The sequence below is a fragment of the Coenobita brevimanus genome, chromosome 24 (genome assembly GCF_032717465.1).
Source record: "Coenobita brevimanus isolate Jiangsu-jjx chromosome 24, ASM3271746v2, whole genome shotgun sequence".
NCBI classification, from domain to species: Eukaryota; Metazoa; Arthropoda; class Malacostraca; order Decapoda; family Coenobitidae; genus Coenobita; species Coenobita brevimanus.
Window position 1 is genome coordinate 62,832,410 of NC_136977.1, and position 19,623 is coordinate 62,852,032.

Sequence of the window (19,623 nt, forward strand, 5' to 3'; positions counted from 1 at the left end):
TTTATTCTCATCGACCTCCAGACGATATTTATCTTCAAAGAGTGACTTAGTAATGAAGGGATCACTGAAGGCTGTATTCAACCCCTCCAATTCAGGTTAGTTTCTGAGGTAAATTAAACCGTCTGAAGATGGAAGATCACGGGGATTTTTTAAAGGTGTCCGCCTGCTGAAGGGGGTAACTTCTTCACTATGAATTTGTCCTTATAGTTAGCGGCAGCAAGATAATATACAGATACCTCCAGAATTAATGGAGATGGTGTGTGCCCCTCTCTCTCTCTCTCTCTCTCTCTCTCTCTCTCTCTCTCTCTCTCTCTCTCACACACACACACACACACACACACACACACACACACACACACACACCACACCCACACCACACCACACACACACCCACACACACACACACACACACACACACACACACACACACACACACACACACACACACACACACACACACACGAGTCTAGTGTAGCTCAAGCCATGCTGTGTTGGAGGACCTGCAAGGGTTTGAAACTGCAGGGTAAAGATTAGATGGTCTGTCCCCTTGTTCCTACGCATCACTGCAGCCATGGTGAGGCTTAATAATGTGTCAACGCTCCTCAGGGGCAGCCAGGGGCAGCCTGTTGACCCCCTTAGGTTAGGGTACAAGATTAAGGTCCTGTGTATTTTCATCCCTTGGCCGCAGTGAATAAATAAACCAATAATTATTTACTCTTTTTTATTTTAAAAATTATTTAATGAAATTATCTTCAAATCACTAATTGTCAAAGCAAAGATAAGGTTAAATACATTGCCTTATGGAATTTTTAGATGCCCACATTTCCCCCCACTCCTATGAACTTTGACTAGATGACTAGGAGGGGCTTCCATTCGCTCAGACCTCCAACAGAAATACAAATGATAATCACATACAGGCCATTGAGCTACTAATACTCGCTAGGAAATACATGAAGCAATTAAGCTGGTTTATGATAAAGAGAATGAAGTTGACCTGAACTTGAGTTTGGGTTATAAATGTTTGACCCCTCAAGTTCAAACTTTTTTTTTTTTTTTTTTTGCTAATACTGGATGCTGTGAATGCCATCCATTTGATATACTGGTATTGAGTAACCTCATCTTACCACAGACTAGGGTATTTGTACTGAGTATTGGTACAGTATATTATCAAACCACTAAAACACAGAAGGGCAGTCCTAAATTACAGCATACTATTACTACAACCACAGAGATATTACAAGAGTTGAGTATTGCACTTTCACATGAGTTAATTAACACAACTAATCCAACCAGGGTAATATACAGTTTTTAATAACAGATACATTGTGATGCCAGTTAGTGTGATGGACTCCAGGAATTTCATAGATCTTAATCTTGCCTGCATTATCAAGGGTGCGCAGTCCAAAGAGGTCCTGGCGATAGAACTCCTGAGCTCGCATCTCAGTCACGTTCTCCTTCTCGTTGAAGTATCCAAAGTGGCTGGGTGGATGACCAAAGAAAAATTACATAGATGAGGAAAGACACAATACAGTATAACTGGAAGAGAAGGAAAACAGTGCATGAGACAGGAAAGGAGAAAATGCTGATGTTCCAGAGATAAAGAACACGGATTCCTTCTGATCTGTTCATTGTGAGAAGCCTCACCTGAATTGGAGAAAATCTTCTGGTGCCAGGAAGATGACCCCCCCTACCCCCCACCCCACCCCACCCCAAAAAAAAAACATACTGGAAGCATTAATTGATGACAATCTATCTGTCTATCTATTGCCAGATGCCTCAATCCTGTTTGGGGTGGCCACAAACAAATCGCCTCCACGTCACCCTGTCCCCCGCCATTTCACTGCCCTGCTCCCAATGCACACACCCCTCTCTCATATACCTCTCCACCCCATCCCTCCATCTCATCCTCGGCCTCCCCCTCCCTCTTCCCCCCTCCACCTCACTCACATACACTCTCTTCGTCAGTCTTTCACCCTCCATCCTCTCCACATGGCCAAACCACCTCAGTGTGTTCCTCATAACGCTTCCTATCACATCCACATCCACACCACAACGCTTCTTTATATCCTCATTCATCAGCCTGTCTCTCCATGTGACTCTACAGGCTCCTCTTAAATTGATAACAAGAAGTGAGTAAAAAAAATGTTAAGGTACAATAGTGTGGATGATAGAGGTAAGCAAGGAGGCTTTTAAAGGTGATTTTAAAGAGAAAAAGAAAAGGAGGGGCCAACAGGACTAGGGGGGTTCGACAGAGAAAATAAGCAAGGAACATCATGAAAATTCAGTACACTGTACGTATAAAAATACTCGAAGTCACAGGCAATGGAAAACGATTAATTGAGACAGCTCCAGAGCTGGCCCATTCCTTACATGAATGACTGAGTACTAGTCAACAATAGCACTAAACAGCTGGATAGAAAGTGTGAGCTTGTGTAACTACATGGGTGCTGCATGCCTACTGTAAACAGGGGAGGGATATAAGCAGACAATTCAAATGTGAAGTACCCAGGCCACTGGCAATAAAACAAAGATGCAATGCTGCAGCAAAGAGAAAAGACTGAAAGGAATACGTGAGTAGAGAAGACATGATGAAACAAAAAGCCTTCAGTTCTACATGTTTAGAAAATGCTGTATGTAATGAGCCCTACCATACTCATGACAGCTGTATTGCACACAGGGGCAAATAAGGCCCCTGTACAAAGTCAGCAAACAAATAGGGTTAAAGAATGCATGGAGTCCATTCAGTACACCTAACTTCTGTGATGCAGATTTTGTAAGAGAACTAATGTAATCCTGGAAAGCATGTGCGACCTAATTATACTGAGGGCAAAACGCCACTTTTACTCAGCCATCAACACACAGGCCTGCCAGCAAGTAAACAAAACCAGCCAGTCTTGCTACCTCTAGCTAAGTGTGTGGAAATCTATGACACACTATTGTAGCTTTGCAAAATATATATTGTACATAGGGCCCTTAAATCTATCTATATATAGCCCGATGCCCTAATCCCGCAAAGGGTGGCCGCAGACAAAACGCCTCCAAGTCACTCTGTCACCCACCATTTGACTACCCTCCCCCCAACTCACCCCCCCCTCCCTCATATACCTCTCAACTCCATCCCTCCACCTCATCCTTGGTCTACCCCTCCCTCTCCCTCCCTCCACCTCACCTACATACACCCTCTTAGTCAGTCTTTCATTCTCCATTCTCTCCACATGTCCAAACCACCTCAGTGTATTTCTCCTAATCTTCTCAACCACATCCACATCCACCCCACAACGTTCCTTCACTTCTTCATTCGTCAACCTGTCCCTCCATGTCACTCCACATGCTTCTCTCAAGTAACTCATTCCTACTGCTCTCACTCTTGACTTGTTCCCCTCTTGCAGGATCCACACCTTGCTTCCATACGTCAGGGTAGGGATCACAATACTATCATGCAGTGACTTCTTAACTTCCATACTCACCTCCCTATTCCTCATCACTGCTTTCAGTGAACCAACAACCTTCCTTCCCTGCTGTACCCTTTCACGCACTTCATCCCTCAAAGTTCAATCCTTACTCATCACACTACCCAAGTACTAAAATGCACTCACATTCTCCATATCCTCACCATCCAACCTTACTGTACATTCAGTGACTTCATTGCTCTCAAACACCATAACTTTACTTTTGTTTATATTAACTTTCAGCTTCCTCTTCCTACACACTGTCCCAAATTCATTCACCAAACCTTGCAACTCCCATTCACCTTCACTCAACAATACTGTATCATCAACAAACAGCAACGCCGGAATCTTCCAAATCTCATCCTCATTCATTAGAGCCACCCCCACATCCACTGCCCTACCTTGCACCTCCTTTACAGCCCCATCCATGTATATATTAAACAGCCATGGAGACATCACACAACCCTGTTTCAGTGCCACATGGAGATCAAAGAACTCACTCAGCTCACCATCCACTCGCACCGTAGCTCTAGCTCCTTCGTACATACTCTTCACAGCACTCAACAATTTCCCCTCCACTCCATATATTCTTAATGCCTTCCACATACCTTGCCCATCTATTCTGTCATAAGCTTTCTCCAAGTCCATGAAGGCAGCATACACTTTCCCTTCTCTAGATACTTCTCCACTAAACATCTTAGAACAAATGTCTGATCTACACACCCTTTTCCCTTCCTAAATCCCTGTTGTTCTTCCCCAACTAGCTCCTCTGTCATATGCCTAACCCTATCAATGAGTAGGCTATTCTACCATATATTTTACCAGTCACACTAAGAAGGCAAATACCCCTATGGTTACCACATACTTCTCTCTCCCCCTTTCCTTTGTATAAAGGAACAGTTATACCTGATTTCCAGTCCTCTGGAACCCTTCCCTCTTCCCAAGCCAATCTACACAACTTCCATATCCACTCCACAATAATCTCACCCCCATACCTAAGCATTTCACCACACACTCCATCAATTCCTGGGGCCTTTCCCAACTTGATCTTCTTCATTGCTTCCACTACTTCTGCCCTACTGATCTCCTCCTCCCTCCTTTCATCTCTTCTTCTCCCACCCATTCCCCAACCCCTTATACTTGCACTGCTCTCACTCTCTACATTCAACAAATCCTCAAAGTGCTCCTTCCATCTCCTCAATTTCTCTCTCTTCTCCACCAACAATCTATTATTCCTATCTTTCACTCCCCTACTATTTCCCCTTTCACACTGCCTTACTTTCTTTACCTCCATTCAAAACAATTTCTTACTCTCCCTCCATTTCACACTCAGATTCCTCCCAAACTCTTCATCCACTTTCTTCTTACTCTCCTTCACCAGTCTCTTCACCTCCCTTCTCCTGCTCACATATACCTCTCTCTTCTCTCTCTCATCTTCTCCCCTACCTCTACTCGCTAACCATTCACTATATGCCTTCTTCTTTTGTTCCACAGCTCGTTTCACCTCATCATTCCACCATGCTGTCCCTTGCACACCCTTGCATCTCCTCCTCACTCCACAAACCGCCTCACACGCTGCGCCTATCTCTTCCGTGAATATCTTACATACGTCTTCCACCCCTTCCATCTGCTCTAGCTCATACCTTCCCATAAACAAATGGGGGCAGACCATAAGAACTACACAGCATTAACAATATAAAAATAGGAGCCAAACATACTGACTGCCAGATTAAAATACTTGATTCTATCAGCATACCAACATAGGTCATTGACAGCCAGCATGAAGAAATACACCACAATACGTATTCAGCAGCCATTTAAAACACTTGCATGGTGTCTGTAAGATGGCTGCAGACCTCTTCCTCGGTTTCTCTAGATAGATTGGAAAGTGAAAAACCCTCAGTTCTTCCGAAGTATTGAATATGTCAGAGAAAAAGTTCTGGTCGACAGGACTGGATGAAATTAAAAGTACGGTATTCTGGGGAAGGCCTAGACTCAACAAAGTTAAAAAAATACCAGGACAGGCAGGATAACAGCTTTTCATAAAAGAGGCAGAGAATGAGCAGAGGTATCTGCCACATGATATTGAGGACTGGTAATTAGTGCCCAAGGGTGAGGGGATGGAACATTGTCCCTGCAGTAACTCTGACTATGACTGATCTTTCCAAAACACTGGGAACCTACAGTTCCAAATAGTCTGAAGTTGTGTTCCACCCACTAGCTACTCAGTATATATATATATATATATATATATATATATATTTAAAGCATCCTAGACATTATGGGGTGGGAGGTTCCAGCCATATACAGCTTTTTAGTTGTCATATATGACAGAGGATTGTAGTGTTTTTACCATATCCCCTTGTATATATTTTTTTAGATATATTTTTTCTTTATCATCATGTTACTCCTCTCATATGAACCTTACCTGGATTGCCAAGGTGTAATTACTCCATCATCAGGTCCACCAATCAGCACAAGTTTCTTCAGTTTTACAAAGTTTTTCCAGTACTCCTTTTGATATGATTCTGAGATCTCATTGTTTATGTAAGGAAGGTACTGTGAATATCTGTGGGTAAGACAGTTGAGCATGGTGTTAGATGCAGCATATATACAGTATAATTATATAATATCTATCTATCTATCTATACACAGTACCCTCGCATCCAACATGGTAATATTGTCATGCACGGGTCTCGTGTTGGACCAAAAACGTGTTGGACAAACAACAGAGCTTATGGGGAAAAATGAATTATGTCAGCAACTCTAGGAAAAGTCACCCTAAATACCTACCATATACCTATACATATATTGGTACTACAGTAATTATAATAAATGGTACTGTACTATGAATGATTAACCTTTTAGGCTCGCCTCCGTAAGCCTTCACTGCCGTCAGGATCTTGTCTTGGTTTTTTATTATGGTCCTCACGCTGGCTTCATTCACGTCGTAGGCCTTGGCGATGTCCACATTCCTCTCCCCTTTCTTCTTCCTCTCGATGATTTCTAGCTTGGTGGCCTGAGGGAGGTGCCACCGCTTCTTGGGGTTCTCTTAAGGCTTCCTAGGCATCGTGAGCAGGGTAAAATGCAGTAACAAGGGTAGAAAATGCAGCAAGAAAAAAGCACCTTCCAACGCGAATTATGCGACTGAGTGGCGCTGTGGCGCGAGAAATTTAAACAAAACCACGTGAAAGAAGAAGCGTTTTTAATTGGACGGCATCACGATCACGTCACGATAGTGGGCGGGGGAGGCTACTTGATCAGAAGTTTTGATTGGCCGTCAGCGTCACGGGAACGTCCAATATGACCGTGTTGGACCGGGGGTGATCGTGCTAGAGGTGAACTCTGTGGATTTTGCCCACTTCTCGGAGCTCTGTCCGTGCTATGCTAACACACCTGTGTTACGGTAATGAAATCATATTAAATCGTACTAATTTTTTGCTCTGTGCTGGACGCAAAACGTGCTGGACAAACGCGTGTTGGATGTGAGGGTATATATATATATATACACACACACACAGTATATATAGCCTATATACATACAGTAAAAGTCCTCTCATTCGGCATTTTCGGGACCAAGCAGGTGCCGAAACAGCTGAAACTGCTGAATGATCGGGAAAACCTGCAAAAAAGCTTCTAGCAATCATGGTCAATCACCCCAATGCAATCACAGTGAATAGTAAGTATTACTGGTCAACCCTATGCACTAAATTGGCCTTCTGTTTCTTTTATTTGCTTTTGCTTTTTTAGTTAGTTCTTTTTACGCGGTGGGGCATTAACCCACCACCAACCCTTTTAGTCGTCTCGTACGACAAGCAGGGATACTGGGGGAGTATTCTTGAAATCCCCCTACCCCCAGGGAGTAAAAGTCATATATAGTGGAAGAGCTCACACCGAAATCTTCTATTACCTTTTTCCTAGGAACACCCGCCTCCAATTTTTTCAATAATTCAATCTTCTTGGTGATTATCAGCACCTTATGAGTGCATTTTTTCACAACACCAGTAGGCTTTCCACTAGCAGAGGCCATTGCGTAACACGAGAATGAGAGGATGACCATAAAATAGCATGACAAGGTTTCCAAATTTTCAAAAGGTCTTGCTCACAAAGCCAGACTCACGAGTCGTGATGGCCGACGGTACATGCAGTGTTTGCAAGCAGAAGTCTTCAAAAGCGCTAAGCTTAACTTTAAAACAGGCTAAGCTGTAGGTGAACTGTTCAAACTTTCATGCTAAATTAGACTTCAAAACGCACTAGACAGAGAAGAAAGTCTAATATTTATTGGCACTAAAGTATTGTGAAAAGCGCTAGATCTAGCGCCAACAGTGCCAAATTGGCCGACAGGCTCAGCATGTGTGCCGGAAGAGCAGAGAACTTTCGTAAAGGGACTGTTTATGAAAACTGCTGAAAGACCGGAAATACCGTAAGACCAGCTGCCAAATGAGAGGACTTTTACTGTATTTATATATTGTCCCCCCCCCTTCTTATTCTTATTTTCCTTACCTCTTCCAATGTGTTTTTCACATCTTTCTGTTCCTTTCCTGCCCTTCCTAGGCTTTCATTTTTTACTGTCTTTAATTCCCTTCCCTTTACTTGTTTTCCTTATTTCTTCATTTTTTCCCCTTACATTTCCTTTCCACTTCATTCCCTAATTTCTTCATTCTTTGCCTTTCCCTCTTGTTGTTCGTTCCTTCCTGCATTTCCGTGTTCCACCCTTTCTTTTTTTCTTTTCCCTTTCAAATCTTGAATTCTTTCTCATTTTCTGTGTTTTTTTCTTTCATAATTTTTTTTATTGTTTTAAAAATAAATTAAAATTTGCCAAAATTCAAACAACAGGTTTACGACTGCAAAAGCCATATCAGTACTTTTAGTTTACAAAAGTACCTTTCTTTTCAACACAAGGTTTTACCCCCTCTCCACTTCAGACTTGAAATGAGGTGCTGTATATGGTAAAATTGTCTGAAATTCTTCAGGTGCATCCACAACTACCTGCAATAAAAACAAATACCAACAGATTGTTGGCTATGGAATAACACACAACCATCTGATAAAATGAGTTACTTTTAAAAGTAAACAATACTGACTTGTAGTAGAGCTCCTGATGATGAGGGTCATTCCAATAGTTGGCAACAGAAATCCTTTGACCAACTCTAGAGTAGAACAGTTCATATGCAGTCTCTTTTATGTACTGAGGGAAGATCAACTGAAGGAAGTCATCTGATGAAAACAAACAGATATATAATTAACTCCTCATCCTCATCACACTATTAACTAAAAAAAGCTGGGATGTGAATGGTAAAAAGAAAGAATCAAAAAGAATATTCACTACACTCCCTCTATGGAAACACCCAGAGGAAGAGCTATCAAGCCACTAACAATGCTCAGATATTTTAAATGGTAACATTAAGAATCATCCCAGACTCAGAGAACTAAGGAGGGTGCTATGAACTCGAGGTAAATTTTTTTTCCATGCAAGGAAGAAGGAAGCAAAGGCTAAGAGCCCATAAACCGTTCCTTCCAAGAAAAGAAAAAAACAATACAAAAGAGAGCCAAATTCAAGATCCATTCATTTCAAGATGCCTGGACACATGCGTTTGAAAGATCGGAGATCATAGGAAGTAGGAAATACAGACAGAGGGAGACAGTTCCAGAGTTGACCCATTTCATAAATGAAGGACTGGGAGTAACAGTTAACTCTTGCATTAGAGAGTTGGACAGAAAAGGGATGAGAGTTTGTTGCTAGATGGGTGCTATGCACCTGTCTTAGCGGTGGAGGGATGTAAGCAAACAGTTCAGAGAAGCAGTGACCATTGAAGTAGCGATAGAAAAGGGATAATGATGCAACAGTGCAGCAAAGAGACAGAGGTTGAGGGGAGCCAGTAAGAGGAGGAGAGTTAATGAGGCGAAAAGCCTTTGACTCCACCCTATTGAGAAGAGCTGTATGTGGGGAGCCTCCCCATGCATGAGAGTTGTACTCTACACAGGGGAGAATAAAACCCATGTATAAAGTTAACAACTTTGCAGGGGTAAAGAAGGTACTGGGAATGATAATCGTCCTCCAGGGTTGTCTATACTTTGGCAGTTCATTGAAAATGAGTAGTGGTCCCTTTATCAGGAAACTGGGAATGCCAGTTAAAAGAAGGTTTCCGTTTGTCATCATCTCTTTTACCTCTGATTATATGAGCATTTCTATCTTTGTGCTATCCCAAAGCATTCCTTTGTTAAACAAATGCCAAAATCTCTAAGTAAGTGTAACTGTTGCTTAAGAAAAAAAAAAAAAAAGATAACTGCATCTACAATACTCATTAGCATTGTGTAATATTATGTAAATAGTGAACAGCAAATTGTAAAAGAGTGACACCTAATCCCATACTACTCCTTGGGGCACATGAACCTCAGGTTAGGTTACTGTAGTACCATTTTTTTTTATGGTAGATGCCTACATACATACCATGGTAATATAACCAGAGTTTATAATTATCTACCTATCTATCTATATATACAATATATATATATATATATATATATATATAATGTATACAGTAATCCCTGTACTATCCGGACGCGCACTTTCTGGACTCCCCACTTACCAGACAATGTGGGCCTGGACCTTCAGAACCCAGAAATGGCCAAAAAAAGAAGAAAAAAAAAAAATCCTCCCAAAATTCGAATTTTTTTCCCACCCGTACTTTGAAATTGCTGATCATTGCCAATCAGGCCAGCTGTGTTTACACAGGGCCCCTTCATCCCTTCCTTCCTCCTCACCAATTACCGCCTAACTGCCATCATGAGTAGATGCTCATCGCGGTGGATGCCACACGTGTTCGTTTTTGTGAATAAATAGTGAATAAACTGCAATTCCTCGCCACTAGACCACATGGGAATTTACAGTGTTGTGCAGTATTAAGAAATTAGAATTTAGAGTGCAAAGGATTATCTGTGGAGTGCAAACTGGCAGCTGAAACTGGTGTGGTGCAATTAAGAACAGAATGTGCAGTGTTAAACAATTATAACTCACAATGCAAAGAACTAAGTGCAGCACAACACTGGATTACTGTACGTGCTTCAAGAGCGTTTTCACCACTGCCAAAGCATCAGAGAAGGCAGCCACAGACGTGCAGTAAGTACCCTATACACTGCTAAATATTTTCCATAACCACTTTTACTTCCTCATTCTCTGGTTCCTTTTCATTTATTTTATGCTTTATGCCCATTATTGATGTGAATAGGGTCTTAAACAGGATTAAATAGGTGCTATGCATTTCCGGTAGGGAGTTATTTACGTGGCTTTCAAAGTTAGGCTGGGTTAGGGTCCTTAAGTAACAGTTCAGCAGGCAGGGGCCCACTTTCCGGACAGGACCACTTTCTGGACATGCCTCTGGCTCTATTACATCAGATAGTGGAGGGATTATATATGTATATATATATATCTGTATCTATATCTAATCTATCTATCTATCATCATCGTCATCGTCATCATCATCTAGACCTCCTTTCCCACCCTGGGGCAGGGTGAGGAGTAGCAATGTCCAGACAGCCCAAGTTTGCTCAGTCCAGTGGACCACACTTCCATTCACTCACCATTCAAGCCCCCAGAATCCTGGCTTTATCAGATACGCCAAAAACATTCACCATGTTCTGTAGCTTCACATAAACGTATCCGATTGAGTCAGTCTGGACGCTGTCACATTAAAAAGGGGTCCCAAGTCCCTGATCATGCACCTTTCCTCACAACATTCATCCAGCCAGCTCGATCTCGTCAGTTCCCTAGCCTCACCGACTTCCAAGCCTCTCTTCCTCACACACTCGTCCACCATATCTCTCCACCTTCTCCTTGGGCTACCTCGCCTCCTCCCTCGTGTATATATATATATATATATATATATATATATATATATATATATGTCTATCTATCTATCTATATATATATATATATATATATATGTCTATCTATATATATATATATATATATATAATCATTGTTGACAACTAAGATGATGATACATCTCTGCTTACTGTCAGTTACCTGGAGTCAGTATAAATGAAGGGATTCCCAGAACAGTGGGAGACTTTGAAAGTTCTCACCTTAAGAGAACCATTGAGGTGTTTCCAGTTTCTTATTCCAAGTTGTGTATCCTTCAGTGGCTGAACTGATATGTTGCAACTCTATGCTGTCTGGTTGTGATTGCAAGACAACTTCCTTTGAATGTCAACACCATGTTACAGAATTTATGAAAACAGTTTCGCGGCTTTACAGAACTTCGTAACTATTATCTCTTCTTCATAACCAAAGACTCACCTCCATATTGTCCCGCTTGGGGTGAAGAGAGAGAGATGAAGGTGGTGATATTATGCTCCATTGCTTCCACTATCCCTCTGCTCAGAATGCCACCCTGTGAGTATCCTGACAGTGGGAAATAACATCAACTTAACAAGTCTTTCCTGGATCAAGAAATAATTACAAGTAACTGTTTTACCTGAATTATGACAAGTAGATAGACCTGTGCTTGTGGAGATATCGTCAAACTTAACAACCAAAAATAAATTCAGATATCACAATCTGCCTTAGTCTGACTATCTTTTCTTGATACTTAAACTCTGAGCAGATCAGTAGTAAGGGGGAAAACATATATACGAAATAACAGATAAACCAAATAAAATTTTGAATGCCAGCACTTCTATGAACACAGCTTAAGCCAAACAATTGTTTGTCTTCACCTATGAGGATGATGCCATTGGTAGCTTGTTTCATGATGGGGAGAAGGCGGGCATAGAATGCTTTGACTTGATACCATAGCGGTGCCAAGGACTTCCATCCATGCAGGATGTCAATGACATGTACCTCTGTTCCAACATGGTGCTGAAAGAGCCATACTTTCTTAATGACATGTACTGTAATAATGTTTCCTTCAAAGTGCCTAGCAATACAGGTATTTCAAATTTTAGAATGTACTTGGATACCAGATACTTTCCTTCAAAACCTCAAAATTATCCTAATAAGCCTAATCATCATCTTCAATGCTGTGTTCCCTTTAGAGAACCTCCCGATAGGATGGCTGTGACAGAACACCTTGTCTGCTTTATCCTCCTATACATCTCTCACTCACACCTCTTCCTCTTCCTTTCACTAATGTACTGTTGTCTCTTCCAATATTGCCCTCATTTTCTCATTCAGACCTACTTTGAATGAGACCATACCATCTCCTTGTACAGTATTTATAAGGTACCTATTCTGTAATTCCATACCTCCATAGTGAATAGCACAGCAACCTTATTCAGATATCGATATATTGAAATTTTGCCAATTTTAGCTGTTTCTGTTGACATTACCATCCATTTGTTGAAATGCTAGACTAATCTGATGCAGAAACTGACCTGGGGAGGAGGGTCAGACCCTTGGATCTCCCTGTTTGAAATTTCAGGTTACCGGTACTATATAGTATTTAATGTATGCATTGTCGGTACAGTTCACCAAATAACTATATAAAGTAATATTTTAATGTCTTAACTTTCCATGCAGGTAGCTATTTGAAGAAAGTGCAAGGTCTCCTTTTTGTTATAATTATATTGCATTTATCATTTAATTCTCATCTGATAAGCATTTTGCTCTAAGTGTTTAGATCATATTGGTCACAAAATATTATCAGTAAACTGTGATATCACGTAGTGTTCATTTTTTTGTGATTTTATGTTTTAAGAATAAGACTTCAGTAAACTAATTTTAAAATACAGCTTTACTCTTAATACTAAACCTTTAATTTGAATGTTTTGAAAATTGTGTAGTTTCAACTACTGGGCTAGGCAGTTTTGAAAACTTACAGCATTATTAGCACAGATTCCAACAGGAAATTAATCTGAAAATTAATTACTGTTTGATATACAGTATAACACACAGTGGGTCCCAGCTGAAAAGGGACTGACCCCACTTTGACCCCATTTGTGGAAACCTGACTACACCACCGACACTGATGTGATATGTCTGTGAACTGGGGTTGGGGTTTGTGCCTTTTTTTTTTTTTTTTTCCAAACGATTTTGTAATTTACAAAGCACTGTGTACAGGTATTATAATTGAAGTGTCTAGTTGCATACCGCGTGAAGCAACAAAAACATTTTAAAAAACGAAGAAAAACACATTCAGGGTTTCATGACTTTCAAATTACCATGTCTCAGTAACTGCTAAATCAATCAATCACTTTCTCTCTCTGTGGCGTGACACAAGGGAGTGGTCCAAGTGTCCTGGACTACGGACTGAAAATTTTGAACAGTACTTCTCTAGGCATCTGTTTCTTCACACAAACTGTGAGCAAACGTTACACCACTTCCTTATTGCTACAGCTGCACTGTACCCGCCACAGTCAGATCAGCCACGTGAACGACCTGGTGCTGTTGCCGTTATTCCAACTGGCCTACCCCCGGAAGATGACGACGACCCAGACAACCCTCGTCCTGGACCATTGTATCTCTAGGGTAAGTGTTCCCCTAGGGTAGGTTAGGTATGTTGGGTTTAGTTTGGTTAGGTTTTGTGTGTTTGGTGAGGTTACGTTAGATACTTCCCTAAAGATAGGTTAGGTATCTTGGGTTTGGTTTGATTAGTTGGTATTATTTTACAAGTGGACAATATGCAGTTTTGGAATTAGTCTTTGGTTACCAGTCAAATGAACTGAAAGGAGGGGATCTGTCAAGTTGGAACAAATTCACTACATAACTCATCTCGACTGCTACTGTGAAGTAATCGTTTGTTTCAGAACCATAAGTTCGGAGGTGATAAGGATGGCTTCAACAAAATACTTACTTGTTTAATTTGTTCTGCCAAGAAATTAAGACTATAGCGTAAATCCCACACGCCATGGATAATGACTACAGGTTTATAAGACGCAAAACATTGTACAGAGAGACATACTAATAAAAAACACGGTATTTTCATAATCACAGCTCCAAAACAATCACTGTTTATCTTGAATCAGCTGACTAAGTCTTCTTTGTGTTGGTTTCTGGAGAATTCGCCGTCGACGACTCGCTGTCAGGACAATTCGGACCCTGGACGATTTCCCGTCATTCTACGATTTATTTGAAGCATTAGAAGCGCTTTACGAAATATTCTTCCTGACACTTTGTTATATTTTTCTGTTTATTTCCGGGGTGGTAAATAAACCGTTCTTGCGAAATATATTTCCCTCGTTGTTTTTAGATGTTCCGCTGTCAACTCGTTTGAGTTGTTCACTCTAAAAGTATGGCCACACTGAGCTCTATAGTTGTTATTCTAGGTGTTTAAGGGGCGGCTTTCCGTACCTAGAACGCCTAGAGGGCAGCTGGGTTCTCTTTCTAAACCGGAGCTTAAACAAATAAGAGAGGGCCAGGGCATAAAAACACAGGGCAACAACCTTATACGTATATTGACAAATTCAACTGACGTGGAATAGGTAGACAATCTTACACAATTTCAAAGACAAAAATCAATACATAAGCTGGCATTAATGGGTCTAGTATCGCCCAGGATATTTTATGCACAGGAGTCTAATTCTGGTTCAGGAGGGCAAAGGCACTGTTCGTGGGGCTGAGGTACTGTCGTGAGGCGTTCACTGCTCTGACACTGAGTTTATAGGCTGAATACTGGGGAGGGTGTTATTGACTAGCACAAGTGAGGGGAATAGTTACAGTTGTCATTACAAGGGGTCAGGGTAATATCACTGCTCATAATATTCAATGTCTATTCTTTTGTATTCTAGAGCCTTACTTGGCCCCACTGTACACTGGAATTCACTAGGGCGCCTGTTCTTCTTTATTCACTTTTCTGTCTTTTCTGGCCTCATTGTATTCACTGTTAACTCACTTTTGTGCTCTAAGTGCTGGTCTCACTGTTCATCATAAATTCACTGTCTTTTTGTGGACACTTGGTTTCACTGGGGGAAGAAAAGGTCCAGGGCTCACAACTCTCGGCCCGGGATGGGCGGAGGCCCTGTGGGAGTCCCTTCGTCCCGCGGCCACGGGACCACTCTCATGGGCATCGTCTCGTTGCTGGGGCTCGGGCTGTGTGTGGAGAAAGGCCTCTCACTGTCGGGGCTGGGGGAGCTGGCTCTCATGACTGGGGCTGAACAGGCGTTGGAGGCGCTCACTTAAGCACCTGGTGGAGGACGGGTGTCGCCTTCGTCGGCCTATGTGTACCTGACGCATTACCACCACACATCACTGATAACCGCTCTTTATTAATCTTTTTACCTGACATCTTACGCTCGTCCTTCCTTATTAGGCAAAGACCTCCACATAACCCCAGTCTCATCCACATTGTAAATTTGACACAGTGATAAATGTTCGCGCTTAAGAAGCTCATCTAACTTCAACCTAAATGGTTCAACACTTTCAACATCGGCACTGGCAGCCTCACCTGACACTTTCACACTATGGATGTTGTGGCGTTTCCTAAAACGCCACAGCCATCCATCACTTGCCTTGTGGCTATACACATCAGCCAGCGGTGCACCACACCCCAATTCTTAACAGTTATACACGTCAACCGACGCGTAGGAGTTAAGGCCAAGCATTGTTTTTTCTTTTCTTTTCCATGTTTTTAATCACTGCATCCTGGTACGTATTCTAAATCCTCATTTACGGTATAGCTTTCATTGGCAAGTTTAAATATCCCCAGTAGCTATGGTGGTAGGTGTTGGCAACCATCATCCACTCACTTGGTGTAGTGCTGCACACTTCTTCCTTAGTCTTTATCATTCTTTTTCTGTGCCTGTCCTCCTCTCTTCCTATTTATCCTATCTTTCCTGTCACTTATTGCTTTTCTTTCCTTTACAGGTGGCTTTACATTGAGTGACAAGCCAAATGATTTCCTGTATTGTAAGCCAAGAAACCATTTATAACGCTGGGTGGTAACCGTATAACCAAACCATATGTGCTCCCTACGTGTCAGCATGTGGGTTGGTGTAGGGTTAGTGCCCCTCCCTGTAAAGCAAATAACTCAAAGTCAAATGGCAACCCCTTATGGGATTATGGCGTCTGGCAATAGATAGATAGATAGCTGTGGTAATCCAGGAATAATAACAAGCAACCTGTAAAAGACTCATTTCAGTAGATAATATGGAAAGGCTGTGTCCATTTGGTAAATAACTAATGTTAGCTCTACCACTGCCATAGTAACCATCCTTTAACTTGCAGTAACCATTGCAAGGATCAGCCCTTCAACATGTTTATCATCATCCAGACCACCTTTCCCACCCCAGTATGGGGTGAGTTAGGGTCCAGAGCTAGAAAAAACTTGATGGAATGTATATAAACCAAATGCTCTCTCCTTGTAAGGTATAAAAAGCCAGATTCATATTTTTGCTGGTAATTTTCATATAATAGGACAAAAAAAGATATGGAATGGTATTGCATAAGAATTTAATTTACCTGTTATAGTAATGCAATACATTTGTACATTTGGTGATACAAACACCACTAGTACTTGCCTTTTTGTTTACAGGGTACTTTAATTTAATGCACAGGTAATGTGGCAGCTTTAGTTATGCACCATTTTGGGATATTAAGCCACATCAAGTAGTTATGTGGTACTAGAGAAGGATACCTTCGAGGGACATATTAAGGATCTGTGGAGTGCTAAGCCCCACATGTGGAATGTGGAAAATATTAAGAATACTCTATATGGAGTAAAGAAGCTGTTGAATGCTGTGAAGAGTATGTATGAACAAGAGCTGCAGTATGTTTGTATGGTGAACTGAATGAGTTTTCTGTCTGAATGTTGGACATAAACAGGGTTGTGTCATGTTTCCATGGTTGTTCAGTCTGTATGCGGATGGAGTTATAACAAGCTAGGGCAGTGGATATTTGTGTGGCCGTAATGAGAAAGGGCAGCATTTAGAAACCTCCTGTTCTGTTGTTTGCAGATGATACTGTATTGTTAAGTGAAGATGAAGGGGAACTGCAAGGCTTGATGAATGAGTTTGGGAGAGTGTAAGAAACAGAATCTAAAGGTGAATATAGGGATGAGTAAAGTTGTGGTCTTTGAGAGAAATAAAGTCACTGAATGCACAATGAAGATGGATGGTGAGGAAGTGGAAAATGTGACTGCATTTAAGTACTTGGGTGATGTGACGAGTAAGCATGAAATACCTGAAAGGATACAAGAGGGAAGAAAAGTTGCTGATTCCTTGAAAGCACTGATAAGAAATAGGAAAGTAAGTATGGAAGTAAAAAAGTCATTGCATGACAATATTTTGATACCAGCTCTAACATATGGAAGTGAAGCTTGATCTTGTTAAAAGGACACAAGAATGAGAGCAATGGAAATGAGTTATTTGAGAGGAGCGTGTGGTGTTACATGGAATGGCAGACTGATGACTGAGGAAGTGAAGGAGCATTGTGGTGTGGATGTGACTGGAAGTGTCAAAAGAAATTGCCTTAGGTGGTTTGGCCATGTAGAAAGGATGGAGAATGAGTGACTAATAAGGAGAGTGTATGTGAGTGAGGTGGAGGAGGGGAGAGGGAGGAGGAGACCAAGGATGAGATGGGGGGAAGGAGTGGACAGGTATATGGGAGGGGGGGGTCAGTTTGGGGAGGGCAGTGTAATGGCAGGGGACAACAACATGGAGCTGATTTGTTTATGGCCACCCCTTACAGGATTAAGATGTTTGGCTGTAGATAGATAGAGAGATGTGTTGCATATCATGAAGTTCTGTGGAGAGGAAGACAAAATTACTGGAAAAGAGAAGAGGAAAGGAAGATAGAACAGAAAAGAGTTGAAAAGGATAAGGTAGATGGGAAAAAAAAAAAAGGAAAGAGGGAGGCAGAAAAGGAGGAGGTAGTGGAGAACAACAGGCAGGTTGAAGAGAAGAGAAAATGAAGCAATAAAACAGTGAAGAGGGATGTATAACAGAAAAGAGGGGCAAAGACAGGTTAGAAGTGAAGATAAGAGATGACAGGAGGGAGGGAGAAGGAAAGAAAATACAAAGAAGGATGTAGAAAAGAAGAGGGAGGTAGAAGACACGATAGGAGGGAAGTAGAAGCAAAGAAAAGTGAGAAGTGTATGAGCAATGAAGAAGGAAGCAGCACAAGTGAAGAGGATGATACAATACTACTTATTATGCACTGATATGGTGCTATGAATTATTAGGACTGGTTAGTCCTCCAGTTTTCAGACAGCAGAGATGTGATCATGAATTACTTTTAACATATTGGAATGTCATTATACATTAATATAACAGAATGGTGGTTTTTTTTAACACAACTGTGTGGAATGCTTCTACATACATAAGGCACCTCTTTGTATTGGTAAAGGAGTCTTCTGACCCCAGCACAAGTTTGAAGTATTTATAGTAAAACTCACAGATTTATTATGCAAAGTATTTCTCATGTAAGTCAACATTCTGTGGGCCACTTCCCTCAGACAATCTAGCCACTGAGTGTAGACCCCTTCAGTGTGTAGGAACCCCTCAAGGTGTGGGCCCAAGTCTATGGCCTGCCAGGCCTAGACCTTAGTCTGGCCCCTACAGCTCCATGCAGTGGCACTAATATAATCAGGTAACTTCACTGCCTAGTTGTACAAACATCCTTCACTTCCTTCCTCATCCCCAGAAAGGAGGATAGTGGATTGCAAAAAGAAGACTTCATCCTGCATTCACAAGAGCCTGGGTGGAGTCAAAAGCTTTTATTCTAATTAATTCTCCTCTTTTTTAATGGCTCCCTTCAACCTCTGTCTCTTTGCCGCACTGTTGCATCTTTATCTCTTTTGTCTCTTCTGACACTACTTCAGTGGTTACGGCTCCTCTAAACAGTTTTGCTTGTACCGTTCCACAACTACAGCAGGTGCATAGTGCCCGTTTAGCAACAAACTCTCATCCCTTTCCTGTCCAACTCTCTAATCCAAGAGTTAACTATTACTCCCAGTCCTTCACATATTCAACAGGTCAACTCTGGAACTGTCTTCCTCTGTCTGTATTTCCCATTGCCTACAATCTCCTGTCTTTCAAACGCAGTGTCCAGGCATCTTGAAACGAGCAGATCTTGAACCTGACTTTCTCTTATCTTGTTTTTTTCTTGGAGGAACAATCTTGCATGCTTCTGGCCTTTGGTTTCTTCTACCTTGCATAAAAATAACTAACAACAATTACTTCTGCGGGAAACAGGTCTTTAGTGTTCAGCGTATGATCTTAATATTTTTACTTTTTCCCT

General features: G+C 41.5%; 1 protein-coding gene across 1 annotated transcript; it reads right to left on the minus strand.

The window, feature by feature from the left end:
• Positions 1-801: 801 nt before the first annotated feature.
• On the minus strand, positions 802-14,393 carry Ppt2 (palmitoyl-protein thioesterase 2). The gene is made up of 6 exons (XM_080267558.1): positions 14,243-14,393; positions 12,168-12,309; positions 11,749-11,853; positions 8,534-8,666; positions 5,878-6,018; positions 802-1,479 (listed from the first exon to the last, which is right to left on the minus strand). Exons 1-6 carry the CDS (start codon positions 14,372-14,374, stop codon positions 1,281-1,283), a joined length of 852 nt encoding a protein of 283 aa, XP_080123684.1. The 5' UTR covers positions 14,375-14,393; the 3' UTR covers positions 802-1,280.
• Between the last annotated feature and the right edge of the window lie 5,230 nt (positions 14,394-19,623).